The following is a 17,687-nucleotide window of genomic DNA, read 5'->3' as shown; positions in this document are numbered from 1 at the left end:
CGACATGAGACCCTCGTGACATGAGACCCTCATGACATGAGACCCTCATGACATGTGGCCCTCACGACATGAGACCCTCACGACATGAAGCCCTCACGACATGAGGCCCTCATGACATGTGGCCCTTGCAACATGAAGCCCTCACGACATGTGGCCCTCACGACATGAGGGCCCCTGTGATAAGGGACCCCCGGGTGACACCGGGCCCTCGGTGACACCAAGCCCTCCCCGACACGGGTGGAGCCCACCCGAGTGGCTGCGCAGTGCCAGCAGAGGTTTATTCCCTTTTGTCCCCTCTGGCGGGGCCTCGCTGCGTGCAGGGTGTCAGGGAAGGGGATTAGGTTAATTAAGGGGCTCAGGTTAATAGATGGGTCTGTGTTTTCCCTCCCTCGGGAGCTGCAGCAGGTGTCCCGGCGCTGTGGCAGGCAGGGAATGTGTTGGTGGCTCAGTGTCCGTGAGGATGATGGAAGGCTGAGTGGAGACCACAGAATTGTAAAACACCCAGAGCTGGAAGAGCCCCACTGGGATCATCCAGTGCAGCTCCTGGCCCTGCACAGGACAAGCCCGAAATCCCACCCTGTGCCTGAGAGCGTTCTCCAAACGCTCCTGGAACCCTGGCAGGCTCGGTGCCCTGACCACTGCCCTGGGGAGCCATAAATTCGCATGTATTCCCTCCCTGCTTAGTCAGGAACACCCAGCTGTGTTGAAATCCCATTCCTCGCAGGAAGCAAAACGCCTGCGGTGCAAGTGAAAGCAAAACACAGACCTGAGCTTGACACATTCCCCTGCCAGCCTCAGCTGAGATCACCCTCGTGGCCAGTCCTTCCTTCCTTCCTTCCTTCCGCAAATTTGCCCTCTCTATGGAACAAGGACAATACATTCCACTTGAAAACATTCCGGACTTCAAAAATTTAATATTTTGGAGCCTTATTCTTGCTGTCGAGCAGAAGCTTTTATTTCCCGGCTCAGTGCGTCCCTAACCCTGTCAGAACCACTTGGAGAACTCCCCCTTCTTCATCAGTTTTAACCCCCGAAGTGTTTTTTGAATGATCTTTGGTGTCTGCTCAGAACATCGAGCCCTCCTTGGTGCAGTGCTGCTTCTTTGGGGCTCGGCTTTTTCAGTGCTGCTCGGCTTTTAAGGGCTCCTGTCACACGAGGGGACAGAGCTGTCACACGAGTGCGTTTCGTGCAGAAAATCACCATTTTTACGTGCGTCCCCACATATCCCCGCCACCTCCGCAGGCAGGGAGGCGCATGGGGCGGCGCTGGGCACCCCACGGCCCGGCAGCGAGGGAAACTGAGGCAGGGCAGCCCGCGGGCGGCGGCGCTGCGCTGGCGCAGGGCGCTTGTGCCGCTTTAAGGCGGTGCCGGCGCTCCGGGCTCGCCAGGCACCGGGAACAGGAACTGGGCTTTGCACTGCCGGGTCGGGCCAGCGGCCCCGCTGCCGGGGAGGGATGGGGCGGGCAGGGCGAGGACAAGCTGGGGGCCAGCACGGGCTTTGGCATCGCCCCCGGCAGCCCCCGGCCGCTCCTTCCTCCCGCCGCGGCTTGGCAGCCTCGCTGCGTGCTCGGGATTGAGGCACCCCGCTTTGCTTGGAGAGCCCCCCCAGCCCTGCTCTGAGCCCCCGATCCCCTGCTCCGAGCCCCCCATCTGCTTCCTCGGGCACCCTTCCCCTGCTCCAAGCTCCATCCGCTTCCTCAAGCTCCCCAGTCCCTTCCTCAAGCCCCTATCCTCTTCCCTGAGCCCCCTTCCCCTGCTCTAAGCCCCATCCCCTTCCTTAAGCTCCCAGTCCCTTCCTCAAGCCCCTATCCCATTCCCTGAGCCCCCTTCCCCTGCTCCAAGGCTCTATCCCCTGTCTCAAGTCCCCTTCCCCTGCTCCAAGCCCCCATCCCCTTCCCCAAGCCCCCTACTCTGAGCCCCCATCCCCTTGTTCAAATCCCCCATCCCTTTCCTTGAGCCCCCTTTCTCTACCCCAAACCCCCATCCCCTGCCCTGACCCTGCTTCCCTGAGCCTCCCATTCCCTCCCCTGAGCCCCCTGCCCCAAATCCCCCCTCTCTTTCCCCAAATCCCTCTCCACAATGATTTTGCTGAGCTGCTTCCTGCACCTGCGGCCGCGGCGCTGCGGCGCCCTGGCCGGGCTGGGCAGGGGGCTGGGCCCCTCAGCGGGGTCCCGCCGGGCTCTGCGGGTGCTCGTGGACATGGACGGGGTGCTGGCTGACTTCGAGGGAGGCTTCCTGAAGAAATTCAGGGCCAGGTACCCCGACAAGCCCTACATTGCCCTGGAGGACCGGAGGGGCTTCTGGGTGTCGGAGCAGTACGGGCGCCTGGGAGCCGAGCTGAGTGTGAGTTGTGCTTGTCCCCCCCAGGGACCCTCTGACCCCCAGGTCATGGGAGCGGTGCTGGGGAGGGCTGTGGGGCCACCAAAAAGCTCCCACAGGAACACAGGAGGGCATCCAGCAGTGGGTTTTCCCCAGAAATCTATTTTTTTTTGTGCACGTCTGTGTCTTTCTTAGAATTCTAGAGTGGGTTGGGCTGATAAGGACCTTAAAGACCATCTCATTCCAACCTCCTGTCATGGGGAGGGACATCTTCCACTAGATATGATGGCCTAGTGGGCTTTTTCTCTGCATGCCTGGATGGAGACAGATGCAAGGAAAGGGGGTCTTTCAGAACATCTGTCTTGAAATACCCCAGATTGTATAGCTGGGGTTTTTTAGCTCTGATTTGGATTGGTACCATTCCTAGATGAATTATTTAGCTCCTCAAGAGTAATGTGAGGGGTGGGATGCAGCAGAACAGTTCAGAACAAACCATGCAATTGATGCTTCATTTGAAGGCTTACTTAAAATTAAAACAACCCAAGCCCTCCCATGCCAGAAGTTATTATATGCAGTTTAATAATTAAAGCTTAAAAGCAGAACCTCTCTTGATGTTGTAATTTAGCATTCAGCAACAGGCTGACTGCTGTAGAGAGGTGGTTTCTGCCTCTACAAATTTCCCATCCCAGTGAGTGTCTGTGGTCTCATCCATGGACTGTACTGATTGAAATGTGTTATGGTAAATAAAAGTGTTCCTGTTGTTAGGAGTATGATGGTTACAGAGAAAGGAGTGGGAATAAGGTCCAGGGCTCTCCCATGGGCAAAGTCCTAAAGAACTTGATGAGCTGAAGGAATAAATTGTCCTTCCTGGCTGGGAGTGGTGAGAGGGAAGTGCAGGACATCATTTGTGCAGTAAAGCAGCTGCTCAAAACCCTGCTTGGCAGGGGTAAGACATGATAACAATTTTTTTCTTCCTTGATCGTAACTACTTTGGATGTGTTAAATGAAGTGAGCTCGTCTTGTGTCTGCTGTGATCATGTAAAACCACCAAAACCTTGGGCTGAACAACTTGCACTGCCTGACCTCAGGGCAGTCCTGGTTTTCCCCGTGGTTTCAGGGCAGGGCTGAAGTGAGTAGGAGCTGCTCTGTGGCTACAGACACGTGGGCCATCCCAGGCTCTGACCAGAGAGCCCCACTGACCTGCTTCAGGGAGCAGAAAACAGGAGCCAAAGAGTCCAACGAGCTGCAGGTCCCAGCTCTGAAAGGGAGGGAGCTCAGCAATGCAGTGAGCACACAGACCTGGAGGGATGAGAGCCCTGGACAGGCAGGGAGATTCCTTAAGGGGCTGAGGGTCTGTCCTGGCCCATGGTGGGATTCCCAGCCTGGGGGATTTTTCCATCTGCTGGTCAGCATGCTGGTCATGGTGCCACAGGGAATTTTTCTGGCTCTGGGAGTGGACTGGGTCTTTTCCTCAAGTTGCACTTGATTGCAAAATGCTTTTTGACACAATTGGAAGTGGGATAGCTGTGGAAGTGCTGCTGTAAGAAAACACTTCAGTGCAGTTTGAAGTGCTCTGCTGCACGAGGCTGCATTTCTCAGGGGTCTCTTGTGCAACTACAGACAATATCTTAAAAATAAAATACCATTAGTGCTCAGTCTGAGGCAGATCAATTGGAGTTTGAATGTTTGCATGGCAAACTTTCAGGCTGGTTGTCCTTGCCATGGAGCCTGGAGGCATTTCTGCACCACAACACTGGGGCTGGGCTGCTTCTGCTTCCTCCCAGCTCTCCTCCCTGAGGACACGGTGTTTGTGAAAAATAATTGCTTTCCTTGGCACCTGACAAGCTGTAAAGCTGTTTGAGGCAGTGCAGGGGCTGCAGTTCCTCACAGCTGAGCTGGACCCATTGCAGGCAGCCCCTGGACTCTGCCCTCACCCCAAGGTTTTGCTCCCTGTGGTCTCCTCTGTGTTCTCCCTGTGCCACACCAGTGCCCCCAGGCTGCTGTCCTGGATGTTGTGTTTCAAATCCTTGCCTGGAGATGCTCTATTTGCCTGCTAGACCTTGCCCAGGCTTCCCTGAGGAGGAGCATCTGCATTCATCCTGACGTGTGGTTCCTGCTGTAATGTAATGTAATGTTCCTCCTGTAACCTTCTCCTGAGAGAGCAGCCTGGCTGCTATTTTAAGTGATCTCATGGAGACAAATAGGCCAGGCAGCACCTGTGCCTGAACAGCATCAAGGTAGAGCAGGGCCACCAGGCCACGACAGCTGGATCCACCTGGATCTGTCCCTTTGCATGGGTTTGGTTTGGATCTGGACAATCTCTGGTGTTTGGCCTTACAGGAAGGTGCAGCTCCCTCTGTGTGTGGGGCTGCAGAGGCAAAACCAAGCCTGGTTTTTTGTTCCAGAGCATCTCCAATCTGAATTGTTTGGGGTGGCTGCAGGTTGGTGGGTGGGGAGCAGAGGCACCTACAGAGGCAGAGGGGTGAGCAGGAGGGACTGGAGCTGGTGCTCCCACTGTTCTCCCTGTCCCATCCTCTGTCCTAGCAAAGAGTGAGGAGGATGCACATGCAGGAAAAATTGCAAGAAGTGCAGTAACTGCTTGCTTTCCCCTCACAGGAGAAAGCCATCAGCATCTGGGAATCCAAGAACTTCTTCATCGAGCTGGACCCTCTCCCTGGGGCTGTGGAAGCTGTGAAGCAAATGGCAAATCTGGCAGAGTGAGTATGAACCTGCGTGTGGGGATGGACAGAGGAGCAGCTGTGTCTTCACTTCCACCTCTTGGCAGAAGTGCTGATACAACAACAGCATTAAAAATAAATATCTCCCAGCCATCAGGGAAGGGAGGGGAGAGAGGGCTTTGACTCCTGGAGCAGTCACCTAGAATATCAGCCATGTGCAGCCTCTTCCCTTCAGCTCTCTGCTCCCAGCAAAGGTTGTGAAAAGGGGAATACGATTGTGCTGTGGGATTCTGTGAGATGGGGGATTCATGTCTTAAATCTGTTTGGTCTGTGTGTGGTGGGGGTTGGCTTTGGGCTGCTGCCTGCTCTGGCCCAGAATGACACTCTGCCCCTGCTTTTCTCCTTGTGGCAGCACTGATGTGTTCATCTGCACAAGCCCAATCAAGAAGTACCGGTACTGCCCTTATGAGAAGGTGAGCAGGCCCAAATCTCAGCTCCCCCTCCCATCCACACTGCCCAGTGAAAGGTGTCTGACCCCTGCATGCCTCTGGCTGTAGAATTTACCTGTGCCATCCATTTGCATGCACTGAGGCTCTTGGTCTTAGTCTTTCATCATGACATCAAAAGCTGCTTGGCTTTCAAAGAACTTTTACTCCAACAGCATCCAAATCCATCCCACTAATGAACTTACTAAGAGAGATATCCTCCCTGAGTGGGGGCCAGGGCTGCTGCCACCCCACCAAGCACCCCCTGCCCCATCCATCAGCCTTCCCTGAGCTCACCAGCCATCCCTTGCCTTCCAGTATGCCTGGGTGGAGAAGCACTTTGGCCCTGAATTTCTTGAGCAGATTGTTTTGACACGAGATAAGACAGTGGTTTCTGCTGATCTGCTTATAGATGACAGACCTGATATAACAGGTGAGGGCTGAGGGTGAAGCACTGACTGGGGGCAGCCGGGGATGGGTGTTGGTCTTGCTGTGCTGTTTGGGTTTTGTAACTTTGGGGTCTTCACGTTGGAGTAAAATCAACCTCAGTGTCTCAGTGGAGTTATCCAGACCACTGACCTTCCTTCCCTTGCAGGGGCAGAGCAGAACCCCAGCTGGGAGCACGTGCTCTTCACTGCCTGCCACAACAAGCACCTGCAGCTGAAGCCCCCCAGCCGCCGGCTGCACTCCTGGTCTGATGACTGGAAGGCCATTCTGGACAGCAAACGCCTCCCACCCGGCCAGGCCACCTAAACACCAGCCCCCACGGCCACCTGGGGCTGCAGCCACCTGCCTGTGTCCCTGTGGAGCCCTGCTGAAGGCCAGAACCACGGATGGACAGACAGACAGACACTGTCTCTGCTGCAGAGAGGAAGGGGAGGGTGAGCTGAAGTGCCACAGTCACCTGGACTTGAAGAAGAGACCCCAGCCCAGCCCTGCCACGAGGGAGCAACAGCAGGATTGTGCCTGCGGACCTGACAGCCTGGCTGGGGGGCATTTCCCACTGGCTCCTGGGGTCTCTGTGCTGCATCTGCACCCCCCACAGCCTGGACAAGGTCACCCTCAGCGTGTCACTGCCCTTGCCTGGTGCACTGCAGGGCACAGACCAGCTCTGCATCCTCCCCTCCACGTCATGTCAGGGATCATGTGTGTGGTTTTAGTCCTTGCAAGGTTTCATCCCAAGGGGCTGCCTCGGGAGATCTTTCCCCCTGGCAGTGCCTGGATCTGGGGAGAGGGGTGGCTGGAAGGGCAGGGAGAGCAGGCAGGGGCTGCTCCCTGCACTGGGCATTGTCACAAGCACGTCCATGGATGCTGTCTGCAGTTCTCACACACTGCAAGGGAAGATGGGGGGATGCTGCTGTTAAAGGCTGGGGAGCTGTGCTGGTTTAATTCAGGGTAGAGTTAATGTTCTTCACAGAAAATAGAGCCCCATACAAGCTGCTGTGAAAAAAATTAACTCTACCCTGGCCAAAAGCAGCATGGGAGCCCATGAGAGGTGCCCAGGGTAGTTTGTTCTGCAGCTCCACCACAGTCCCAGCTCTGGATGTCTGGGGACAGAGCATGCTGCCAGCCCCACTCCCCTGGCTCTGGCCCCTGCAGAGAGGTGTTCAGTGCCTGGCTGGTGCAAAGGGCTCACAGCACACACTGCTGGACCAGCCCCCTCTGCCAGGGGCAGTGCAGGGGCTGCTGAGCTCTGGGAGCAGCCAGCGCTGCTGGGAAGCTGCAGTTGGCCCCCAAAAAGGGAGGGTTTAGACCAAGGGGCAGCTCCAAGAGGGATGGTTTTGGCACAGCTGTGCCCACAGCCTCTTCTTCCCTTGTTTGTCTCATTTTTGCTTCTCTGAGCCCGCAGCAGTCCGGCCTTGAACTTCAGCGACCTGTCTGACAGGAGAAAGCTGCTGCTGCTGCTGCTGGCCTCAGGGAGACATCCCAGCTGCTGGGAGAGCCTGGCATCCCCTCCCTGCCTGTGGCACTGCCACAGGGCAGCCACAGCCTGGCTGTCCCCAGTGGGAGCTGGTGCTGGGCCACCGCAGACCAAGCCCCAGGGGCGAGCTGGGTGTGTCACTGCTGACACCACAGAGGCCATCAGCCCCTGCTGCCGTGTGTCCCCACGCTGTCCAGGAGCCCACTGCCCTCCTGGCCCAAGGACTTGCTGGCTGCAGCAGTAAAATTCCTCACTTGGACACATAACCCCACAGGCAGAGGTGTTAGCCAGGGCTTGGCTGGGATTTGCCATCCTGCACCCTGTGCTCACACCTTTGCTTTGCCTCTCTGCTCTCCTGTGGATCCCCATCAACGAAAGGACATGAACTTGAAGCTACATAACCAACAAATAATGTAATTCAGCAGTGGCAGCCAGACCCCTCCTGTACCCAGGGCCTGGAGGGGTTCTGGACTTGGTGCTTTGGAACCTGTGCCTTCCCTGGGTGCTGCAGGGCCAGGGATGGGGCCTGTGTTGACTTGGGGCTTGCCCTGTTTCTTGGGATGGGGGGAGTTTACAAAGTCAGCATGGTTGGCCCAGGGCAGTAGGACTTACATACCACAAGCATCTTTTTTTCTTTCTTTCTTTTTTTCCTTTCATTTTTGTTTCCTGTGTAAACCACTGTGTGCTTCTCTGGGCAGTGGGTTTGGTTTGGAGGGGTCTATTTGAGACGTGCAGCTGCCTGAGCTGCAGCCCTCTGGCCAAGAGCTGCTGGGGGGTTTGCAGGCTGGGAACTGGGACAGTGTGGGAGCACCATGGGCAGCTGCTGCAGCTGCTGAACATCAGGAACCCCCTGGCTCCACCAGCTGTTGGCCCCTCTGTGCAGCCAGGGTGACCTCATGGGGTCCAAGCTATTTTTTTTTCTAATGGTACCATGTAAATATGAGCTGCCTGAGCTCCCCAGAGCCTTCTCCCTGCTTATTGAGCCAAAACGAGCTGGCACATCTCTCCAGCAGCTGCCCAAATCTGTCATCTTCCCCCGAGGCCAGGGCAGACCCAAGGGATGTGGCTCTCTGGGGCCAGCAGGACTTTTCCCTGTGGTGAGATGTGATGCAAGAGGTAAACACACCACACCGAATATACTTGAAAGCAGAGCTGGAGTTTCTCATGCCTGAAGCTCCAGTTCCATGCACAGAGATCCTGAGCTGGTAGCTGCACTGTTTGCTCCCACACTCAGGACCAGGAGCTGACTCCATGGCTGATGGATCAGCCCCTTGGTCCTTCAAGCCTGTCTGTGTCCAGCTGAGATACACAGAGCTTTTGTTTTTGAATGTACATCTATAAACCTGAGGCAAATGAGGAGCACTGCAATAAACACTGGGTTGTTTGGCATCCAGCTGCCTAAAAATGGGGTTTGGGGTTTGCAGTTTCCCAGCCGTGACTCTGGGAAAAGGGGTGGGGGGGCATTTCACCTCCAGGTTTGGGAATGTCCCCTTGTCCAGAAAACCTGCAGCCAGCCCTGCTGCCCTGGCAGTGCCATCAGCCTGTTAGACACAGTCCCTGTGGGCAGAAATAAAGCCAAGTGCAGGGTGGAGTTCATGGTCCTAAAGATCTTGTATAATAAATAAAGCTGTGAAGTGTGAGTCCTGTTGGGCCACAGAGCAGAAGCTATAAAAGGGGCTGGGACTGCCGTGGGCTGCCTCTCCCTGGGATTTTATGCCTTATCCATCACTGCTGGCTGCTCCACATCCACACACTCCTGTGAGGTGTCCATGGACTCCCCTGCCCATTGTGGGGCTGTGCCATGAGAGTCCCTGTGCCTGACCAGAACCTGCATGCTGTGAGCAGTGCCATAGCCCAGCTGGGCACAGGGACCAGAGCCAGGGAGCACTTTGGGACCATCCCAGCAGGGCTGGGAAAATCAGGATCACAGGACAGAACCTGACTGTGTGCTCCTTGCACTGGTGTGGCTCCAGGATGGGACACAAAGAGTTACCAGGGTCACATCTGTAGTCCTGCTGGAGCTGGGACACCAAGGGATCCTGGCCAGCATGGGGACAAGGTGATTCAGCTGCCAGCTCAAACAGAACTGGGTGTGCACCTCCCCAGGCTGCTGCTGTGGGGCCCATAAAGCTGTCCCAGGGCTGGTTTAGCCACAAGCATCTCCCTGCCCTTCCAGGTGCTTTTTGGGGCTTCCTGGCAGCAAGTGTTGGGCCACAGCTCCTCCTCCATGCCCACTGCCTCCCCTGCACTGGAGGTCCCAGCTCCCCAGAGGAGACCCCATCCTTCCCTGGCCCAGGGATGGTTTGACATCAGCTCTACCTGAGCTGCTGGGTGGTGGCACTGGGACCAGGGTCATGTTTCCAGTACAAGATGGGGCAAGCTGGAGTGGCTGCATCCTGATGGAGCATGGTGAACTCCCGGTCTGCCGCTGTGTCTGTTCTTCCACGCTCTCCTACGTGGCTTTTTTTCCCCTTGAAAAGCCTCAGGTTGCAGATATCACATAAATTCCAGGTGATAAGCAGTTTCTAAAGCAGGCAGAGGTAGAGAGGAGATGGTACACAGGGCACAGGGCAGTGCTCAGGGTGCTGGTGGGAACATTTACACCCTTCCCGTGGGTAGGAGCTGCTGGACAAATATTCCAACACTCACCCCCCTCAGGGGATTCCCACCCGAGAGCATCCCTGGCCCAAGGCAGCAGGCCCTGGCAGGCTGGGAACAAGTGATGCTGGCCCTGGGTCCGGGAAGCAGTCGCTAGTGGGTGCTCATCAGCTCGGATGCTCATCAGCTCGGATGCTCATTAGCTCGGGTGCTCATTAGCTCGTGCTCGTGCTGGCCACTGCCCAAGTGCCTCGGAGCAGTGTGAAATCCCAGCGGAGCGAGGGCCAGGAAGGCAGGGGCCAGCCGGGGCCAGCCCTGACGCAAGGGCAGCGGGCGGTGTGTCCAGAGCCGGGGCTGCGGGGAGGATGAGTCACCCAAAACACGCAGCAGGGGAAGGAAGGAGCGAGCAAGCCACGCAGCAGCTGCAGGCAGCTGGACGGGCTTTGCTCTGCCGCCGTGCCCAGCTGCAGGAGAGGAGCAGCGTGGTGCTGCAGGGTGCTCTGGGACCCGGCTTTGGAGCCCAGGCAGTGCGGGCAGGACATCCGCGAGGATGGGATGTGGATGGAAGAGGAATAGCCACTAGAGGGGACTGTGTGATCGCGTGTGGAGCTGCCAGCCTGCGCTCTGCACCGTGTGCCAGCCCTCCTTGCAGCCCTGCCGGGTATCCAGCCCAGGCTCCAATGCCCTCTGTGTCCCTCCCGCTGGGCTCTGCAGCCCCCAGGCACAGAGGCACACCAGGGGTACCGAGGGGCAGCCGCAGCCGCCAGGGAAATCAGAGAATCATGGAATGGTTTGGGCTGGAAGGGATCTTGAAAACCATCCCATTGCAACCCATGGGCAGGGACACCTTCCACTATCCCAGGTTGCTCCAAGTGCCATCCAGCCTGGCCTTGGACATTTCCAGGGAAGGGGAAATGCTCTGGGGTGGCCTCCACCAGCTGCTGAGCCTCCTCCCAGCCCTTGCTCTCTCTCCTGGATGGGGCAGAGAATGGGATGGGCAAAAACATGAATGACTTGTGGGTTAGAAGATGAACTAGGTACCTATAGGGTCCATATAGAAAATATCCCTGGAAAAATCACAGGCTGAAGGCCCCTGACAGCCCAGGGCTTCCCTCCTTCCCCTGCTCAGCTCTGCCCCTGCTCCCCCCTGGGACCTCACAGCTCTCCCAGGGCTGAGATTGCTCATCCTGCCCCGAAAGCCTGAAATCCCCCAAGGAGCTGGAACATGACTTTGCCTTTTCCTTTTGCTCACTCTGAAGCCAGAGCCTGTTTTGGGGAGCAGAGTGGGGGCAGATCTGACAGTGGTAAGGACAGGGGGACGAGGATGGTTCCTGGTGGGTTTTGCTGGCCTTTCCATTCTCCCCCAGCACTATGATATTATTTCCCTCCAGGTTGGATTAATGGGATTTTCTTCTCAATTTGTGCACAGGGACTTGAGTAATGCACTCCCCAGAGAGAAATAACTTCCCTTGCCCCAGCAGTGCTGGGGAGGCCAGAGCAGAGCCCACATGATAGGCTGCACTGGCTTTCTCCTGTCCTTCAAGGCTCCACACACATTAAGCCCGTCCTCCTGGCAAAAATCTTGCAAAATATTTATTTGTGACTATGTTAACAAACATGCCTGGGGAACATGTTGTATTCAGACGTGAGCATGCCACCTTCTCCCAGCCTCCCTGGGGCCAGGACTGTGGGCAGCGAGGGGCCAGGGCTCAGAGCTGCCAAAATCCAGCTGACGCTGCACTGGGAGCACCGCCGGGACCAGCAACCCCGAGCACGAGGCCACCTCGCCTGCTGCTCCCACCAACCACCAAACCTGCCAGCAACATCCCACCAGTGCCTTTTTTCCTGGAGGTCCCCAGCTCATGGCTTTTTCCTGGAGGTCCCCAGCTCATGGATGCAGCTGGGGGAAGGGTCTGACCTCGCAGAACCCTGGTGTCCTGCAGCCAGAGGGACGTGGACACGAGGGCTCCAGGGATCCTGTCCAGCTCTGTAAACACCCGTCATAGGGGAGGGCACTGCTGTCAGGCCACACCATGGGCACAGACCAGTGGAGCTGAGCTTGCACACCCCACACCACCCTGAGCTCATCCCTGTCCCCCACCTGTCCACTCCTCCTCAGCTGCTGGCTGCCAGCAATGATCCTGGGATGGAGAAGGTGCCCTGGAGAAACGGTGCTGCTCCTCTCCCAGAACACACTCACCCTGAGCACACACTGATTTAAACTCTAACTTGACAGATTTGGGGTGAGCTTGTGTCTGGGTTCAATACTCCATGCACCTGAATCTGCTTTGAGCACCTCCAGGTAACCAGGGCTGGAGCTGGGTCTGTTTTCCTGCCATCCTGGGGAGGGAGATGAACAGTAATTATTGAAGGGCTGTAGTTCAGGCACTGGGTGAGAGCATTTGAGGGTCTGTGGAGGTATAATCAAGCCTGTGAGCCCCTGTGTGCCCATGGCATTTTTCCTTCATGCCATCCCAGAGGGAGCCTCAGCTGGGCAGCACCTGTGCTGCCTCCACAAACCTCTGGTGAGTCACCCAGCAGCTCCTGGGGATGGCTTCAAAACACCAGAGGGCTCAGGGAAACTCCCAAAAATGCTGGGAGATGCACTGGCAGCAGCTGTGGAGGCTGGGAGTTGGCTTCTGTTTAGTAAAGTGAGGCAAGAGGGTCCTGTTGTGAGCACCATGGGATGTGTGAAGATGAGGAGCAGCTCCTGCTGCATGGCCTGAGTCCTTCCTGGGAGAAGGGATGGGAAAGGCAGGGGCTTGGTGCTGCAAAGCACCTGAACACCACACTGCTGCCACCCAGGCAAGGCTCAGAGCTGTCACCAGGGCTGGAACTGGATGGTCTTTAAGGCTCCAACCCTGACCATTTTGTGATCCCACTGCTGAAGGCACCATCCAGGTGTGGGCAGCAGCCAGTCCCAGCTCTAGCCAGCTCCCCAGCTCGCTGGGATGGGATTCCTGGTGTTACCTTTTCTGTGCCCACCTGCACGAGGCTTTTGGCCAGCTGGGAAGCCCTGGCTCAGTGCCCCAGCCCTGCTCCCTTCCCCTCCCAGTCACAGCCATGCCAGGTGAGACTCCATGAGCCTGAGGAACAATCTCTGAAGCTTTCCAGGTGTTCCAGCTGTCCTCCTCTTGCAGGCATCTCCTTTGCTCTCAGTCCCAGACCCTCTGGCTCTCACAGCCTCTGGAAAAGCAAGCTCCTGCCTTGGGTGCCTGTTTTATAACAGATTTTCCTTTTCCAGTCTAGCAGAGCTGTCTCACAGCTGTGCTTCCTGCTCATGCATCTTGTGCACATCCTCTTTTATCCCAGGGAAAGTGCTCCTGGGTGGCTCCTGGGGACAGTGGCAGCCTCAGCCACCCTCAGAGCACAGGGGATGTTTTGGGACTGGTTCCCTGCCCCAGGGCCAGTTTATTCTCTGCAGGACATAACAGTCTGCAGGGAAACATGTCTGACTGTCAACATCACTGGCATCTCCTCACTCCAAAACTGATCTCTGGGTTACCCACAACCATTCAGATTATGAAAATGGAGGCACAGAATATGTTCTAGCTCCTCTCTGTATAGGGGAGTTGGGACTGCCCACACCTAAGGGATACAGGAAAATAGGGACCTGAGTGTCACACCCTGCCCAGCATGGGCAGAGCCCTGCTTTGTAATGGGAATTCATAAAAAGACACCACCAAGAAAGGGCAGAGCTTCATTTCTACTCCTCCTGGTGTGGCCACAGGGCAGAACCCCCCATGGACAGGGCTTTTGACAGTGTTTTATACAAAAAGGGGTTCAGAAGTGCCCAAACCTTTAGGGCTACATGTTCCCAAGAAGCCATAAACCCTCCTGCACCTGTCCCCCCAAACCTGCAGCACTGCAGCCCCAGCCATGAACCCCCAGAACCCCCCAGCCCTAGGGACCCTGCTGTTTTCCACCCTGTCCTGCTCTGCAGTGTGCTTGTGGAACACGTCAGACGTGCCTGGAGGAGTGTTCCTGGCCCAGCACCTGCCTTCCCCACGCAGCATTGTTTCCCCAAAGCCCAGGAGAGCAGCGGCAGCTCCACACAGCCTGACTCCAGCCGGCTCTGTCCTGCTCTGAGGTGGTTGTTTCATCCCAAACTAGCTAATTCTTGCTGCTTTTTTTATCCTTGCATTCGAAGGAGGAAGGGGAGAACAAAACAGCCCTTGGGGTGAAGTTACCTCCTTAATTAACAACGCTGAGAGCTTTGCAGAGATTGTGCAGAAGGAGAGAAAAATAAGGGAAACTGGGCAAAACCAGAAAGGCTTGGGTTCAGTTGTCAGACCAATTAACCTAGATCCACACTCTCCCCCTGGATGAATTGCTCGTTACTACGTAATTGCTCGGGCCCAGCTCCTGATTGAGAGAAATTAAAATCAGACACTTAACAAGGCAACCTGGTGTGGAGATGGGATGCAGGAGCTGCCTGGGGATGCCATTCACAAGACAAAACTCACAGAGAGCCCAAGCTTGGAGGATCTTGCTGAAATCAGCATTATCTGCACCATTTGCACCATCCTGGACTCAAAACATGGCTGGGCTGGGGCATAATTTGAAAAGGCCCTGGGAGATGGTGAGAGGAGGAAAGCCCTGATTTAGCCAAGCATTTCACTTTCTGTATAATTGCAATGTAGCTGCAGGTCCAGCTCAGCTCAGTGCAGGATTTAGATGAAATATAAGATGTGCTCAGTCAGGGACAAAGTGATTAAAGAGCTCTTTTGTCTAAAAGAAAAAATAAAATTCTTTGCAAACCCTTCTTGACTCTGTGTTAAGACCCATCTGCCCAGAGAAGAGGAAAAAATCCACCATTACAGACTTTTAAATCTATACCTAGTGAAAAAAAAAAAAAAAAGCCACTATTCCTGATAAATCAGCCTGGGAAAAGCAGCCTGTGCTGTAGCTGAGCACGTTCTTCCCTGTGTAGGGCTGATGAGTTCACGTGCAGTGGGAAATTCAGACACAGTGTTTGGGAAAGCTCAGTGGTTTCAATATTAGCTTAAGAGTAGGCAAACATGTTTTCCTGCTGCTGAAGGAGAAGGGGATCTCCTTGTGGGAGCATTGGCCTTTTCCATCCCCTGTGCTTCCATCTGCCTCTTTTCCTGCCGAGGAATTATCTGTGGAGCAAGGGAGGGCTGCAGAAAGCCCCAGGCATGGCTGCACCCCCAGCAGCACTGCACTGCTGTGCTGAGGTGTGATCACAGCTCTGCTTCCAGCTGCTCACCCTCCTGCAAGATCTGCATTTCCCCCGAGGAATTTTTGGGGTGCTGTTCCTTTGTCTCGTGCTGGGCTTCAACCAAGCCCCAAGTGCTGACCCCTCTCTTTGGCCAAATCCTGCTGCAGTCTGTGCTTGTTGTGCAATAATCCTTAAAGAAAAAAAGGCCTGGATCCCCCAATTTCAGCAGTTTGAGCTTATCCTGGTGTTTGGTGCCTGCAGTCTCAGCCACACATGTCCCTGGAGCCAGGACAGACACCCCAAAGGGCTTTAATCCCATCTGCTTTATTTTTTATTAATGAACCAGCTGTCCCAACAAGTCATAAAAACTACCACAGGCAGGGCAGCAAAGGATGAGAATAGCCCAAACCAACTCTACACCTCCAGCTGGAAAACCCCAAAGACTCCAGCAACACGTGTCCAAAGGAAAACCACCGGTGCTCTGGCTACACCACGTGTATTTATTGACACAGAAAACAGCCACCGTGTGTTTTCCACCTCCAGGCTCAGCCCACAGCCACCAACACCCTTCAAACATCCCTTGGTGGCATCCAGGAGAGTCTGAAGGGTCCCTCCCCTCCTGGGCAGTTTCATCTGAGGCTGAAACGGGCTCAGGATTTTCCTATGAAGGCGCTGGGATTAAATTAAAGAGGATTTAAGCAGATGGTCGGTTCTCTGCTCATGGTAGTTGGCAAAATGGGAACCATATCGCTGAATTGTCTGCCTGCACTAATTAATGTTTGTACAGAGCTCTGCGCTGCAAACCGCTGCCGACGTGCTAACTGCTATCATTAGTATTATTACTAAGCTGTTTATGCCTGTTCCAGTGCTTTCTCTCCTCATCCCCGAGGGCTTTGCCTCTTTCCTGTGCAGATGTATGGGGAGAGGAATCAGCCCTCTCAGGCTGTGGCTGGCTCTGCCCCAGGCTCAGATCCCTGGTTTGTTGGTGAAACCCTCTGGCTCCTCTGGCAGCTCCGTGGTGAGGGCAGGGGGAGGTTCTGCCCAGAAATGGGGTTTAGCATCATCCTGCCCAGCCCTGGGTGAGGTGGTTGTTTCAGTGCACCTCCTGATTGCAAAATGGGCTGGATGTTGCTTCCCTGCCTCCTTCGTGTTCCTACAGGGAAAAGCTTTTCTGTGCTCTTAGGGGCTCTTCGCATCCTTCTCTGTCACTGCATGGCAAAGGGTTTTGTAGGGGAAGGGAGGATCACTCATCCTTCCTAATGACCTGAGAGGAGACTGAGGAGCAGAGGAGTTCAGTGATGGATGAGCTCAGCCATGCTCCACGACAGGCCCTTGTCCCTGTGCAACAACCCAGCAGTGACGTCTGCTGCCACCGGCAAAGGGACGCTGCATTCCCTACAAATAACCATCCTGCAGGGCAGTGTTCTGCAAAGCTGAGGGATGGCTTCTCCCCTTCCTGCCCAGTGAAGCTTTTGGCAGAGAAGCAACTCACCAGAAATCGGGGATGCTGCCTCTGGAAAGCAGTGAAAGGACAATCATCTGCTCACGGGTGCACGGAGCAGCAAACTCCCCACAAACACACTCAAACCTCAGAGCTCAAGATCATGGAATCATGGAATGGCCTGGGTTGGAGGGGACCTTGAAGGTCATGGGGTTCTAGTCCCCTTCCATGGGGCACTTTCCACTATCCCAGGTTGTCCAACCTGGTTTTGGACACTCGCAGGGATGGGGCACCCACAGCTCCTCTGGGCTGTTCCAGGTCCAGTCCCTCACCACCCAGGCACAGATCTTTGACCTGATCAGTGCTTCCAAGACCCTGCTTGGGAATCCTTTGCTCATTAAACCCAACCAGGCAGAACATTCCTAACCATCCCCACTGGCATCTTTCAGATACCAGAGTGGTTTTTGTGACTTGGTCGGGAGAGAAACTGCCCAAACCAAGAAACTGGGGCAGTCCCTGAGAGGAACCAAACGAAATACAGCATGCAGGGAGTCAGGTATCCGACTTGCCACAGGGACATGACAGGCAGCATTCCCAACTTTGCTCCCTCAGGGTGAGGAAGGCACCCTCACTGCCCAAACAGTGAGGTGATTTGGCTGAGGACTGATGGGATGCTTCCAACGAGAAGTTTAGGGCGTGAATCATCCTTATTTTTCCCCCACAGCAAATGCATGAGATGAAATGAGATCCAGAAAGTTGGATGTGGGATGCAGGCAGAGCAGACAGCTCCTGGAGTGAGAACAGGCATTACTCCAGCCAGGACAGGCTCCACTCTTGCCCTGAGCCAGGCTGCATTTGCTTTGCAGAGGTTGTTTAGCCCAAACAAAGAATTGCAGAGAAAAACAGCTCCGGCAAGCAGGCGATCAACATTTTCTGCGTGGTTTGAATTATCCATGACTTTTGACCCAAGATTAAATCTAGTGTGTAACTGGTGGTTATATATTGAGTCATATGAGCAGCCTAATCACAGAAACCCCATGTTCTCCAAACAGCCTGAGCCCCG

General features: G+C 55.3%; 1 protein-coding gene across 1 annotated transcript; it reads left to right on the top strand.

Annotated features, from left to right (window-relative positions):
- The first annotated feature begins 1,169 nt into the window (after positions 1-1,169).
- NT5M (5',3'-nucleotidase, mitochondrial) lies at positions 1,170-8,808 on the top strand. The gene is made up of 5 exons (XM_039732089.1): positions 1,170-2,343; positions 4,936-5,036; positions 5,410-5,470; positions 5,801-5,915; positions 6,078-8,808. Exons 1-5 carry the CDS (start codon positions 2,080-2,082, stop codon positions 6,233-6,235), a joined length of 699 nt encoding a protein of 232 aa, XP_039588023.1. The 5' UTR covers positions 1,170-2,079; the 3' UTR covers positions 6,236-8,808.
- The last annotated feature ends 8,879 nt before the right edge of the window (positions 8,809-17,687 follow it).

The sequence above is a fragment of the Passer montanus genome, unplaced genomic scaffold (assembly GCF_014805655.1).
Source record: "Passer montanus isolate IOZ18808 unplaced genomic scaffold, ASM1480565v1 scaffold8, whole genome shotgun sequence".
Classification (NCBI taxonomy): Eukaryota; Metazoa; Chordata; class Aves; order Passeriformes; family Passeridae; genus Passer; species Passer montanus.
The sequence above is the reverse complement of the archived record's forward strand: the minus strand, read 5'-3'. Positions and strand labels throughout refer to the sequence as shown.

Coding starts and splice junctions, on each gene's coding strand:
- NT5M (XM_039732089.1), top strand. CDS start 2,080: ATGATTTTGCTGAGCTGCTTCCTGCACCTGCGGCCGCGGCGCTGCGGC. Junction 2,344..4,935: donor GCCTGGGAGCCGAGCTGAGT/GTGAGTTGTGCT, acceptor TTCCCCTCACAG/GAGAAAGCCATCAGCATCTG. Junction 5,037..5,409: donor CAAATGGCAAATCTGGCAGA/GTGAGTATGAAC, acceptor TCCTTGTGGCAG/CACTGATGTGTTCATCTGCA.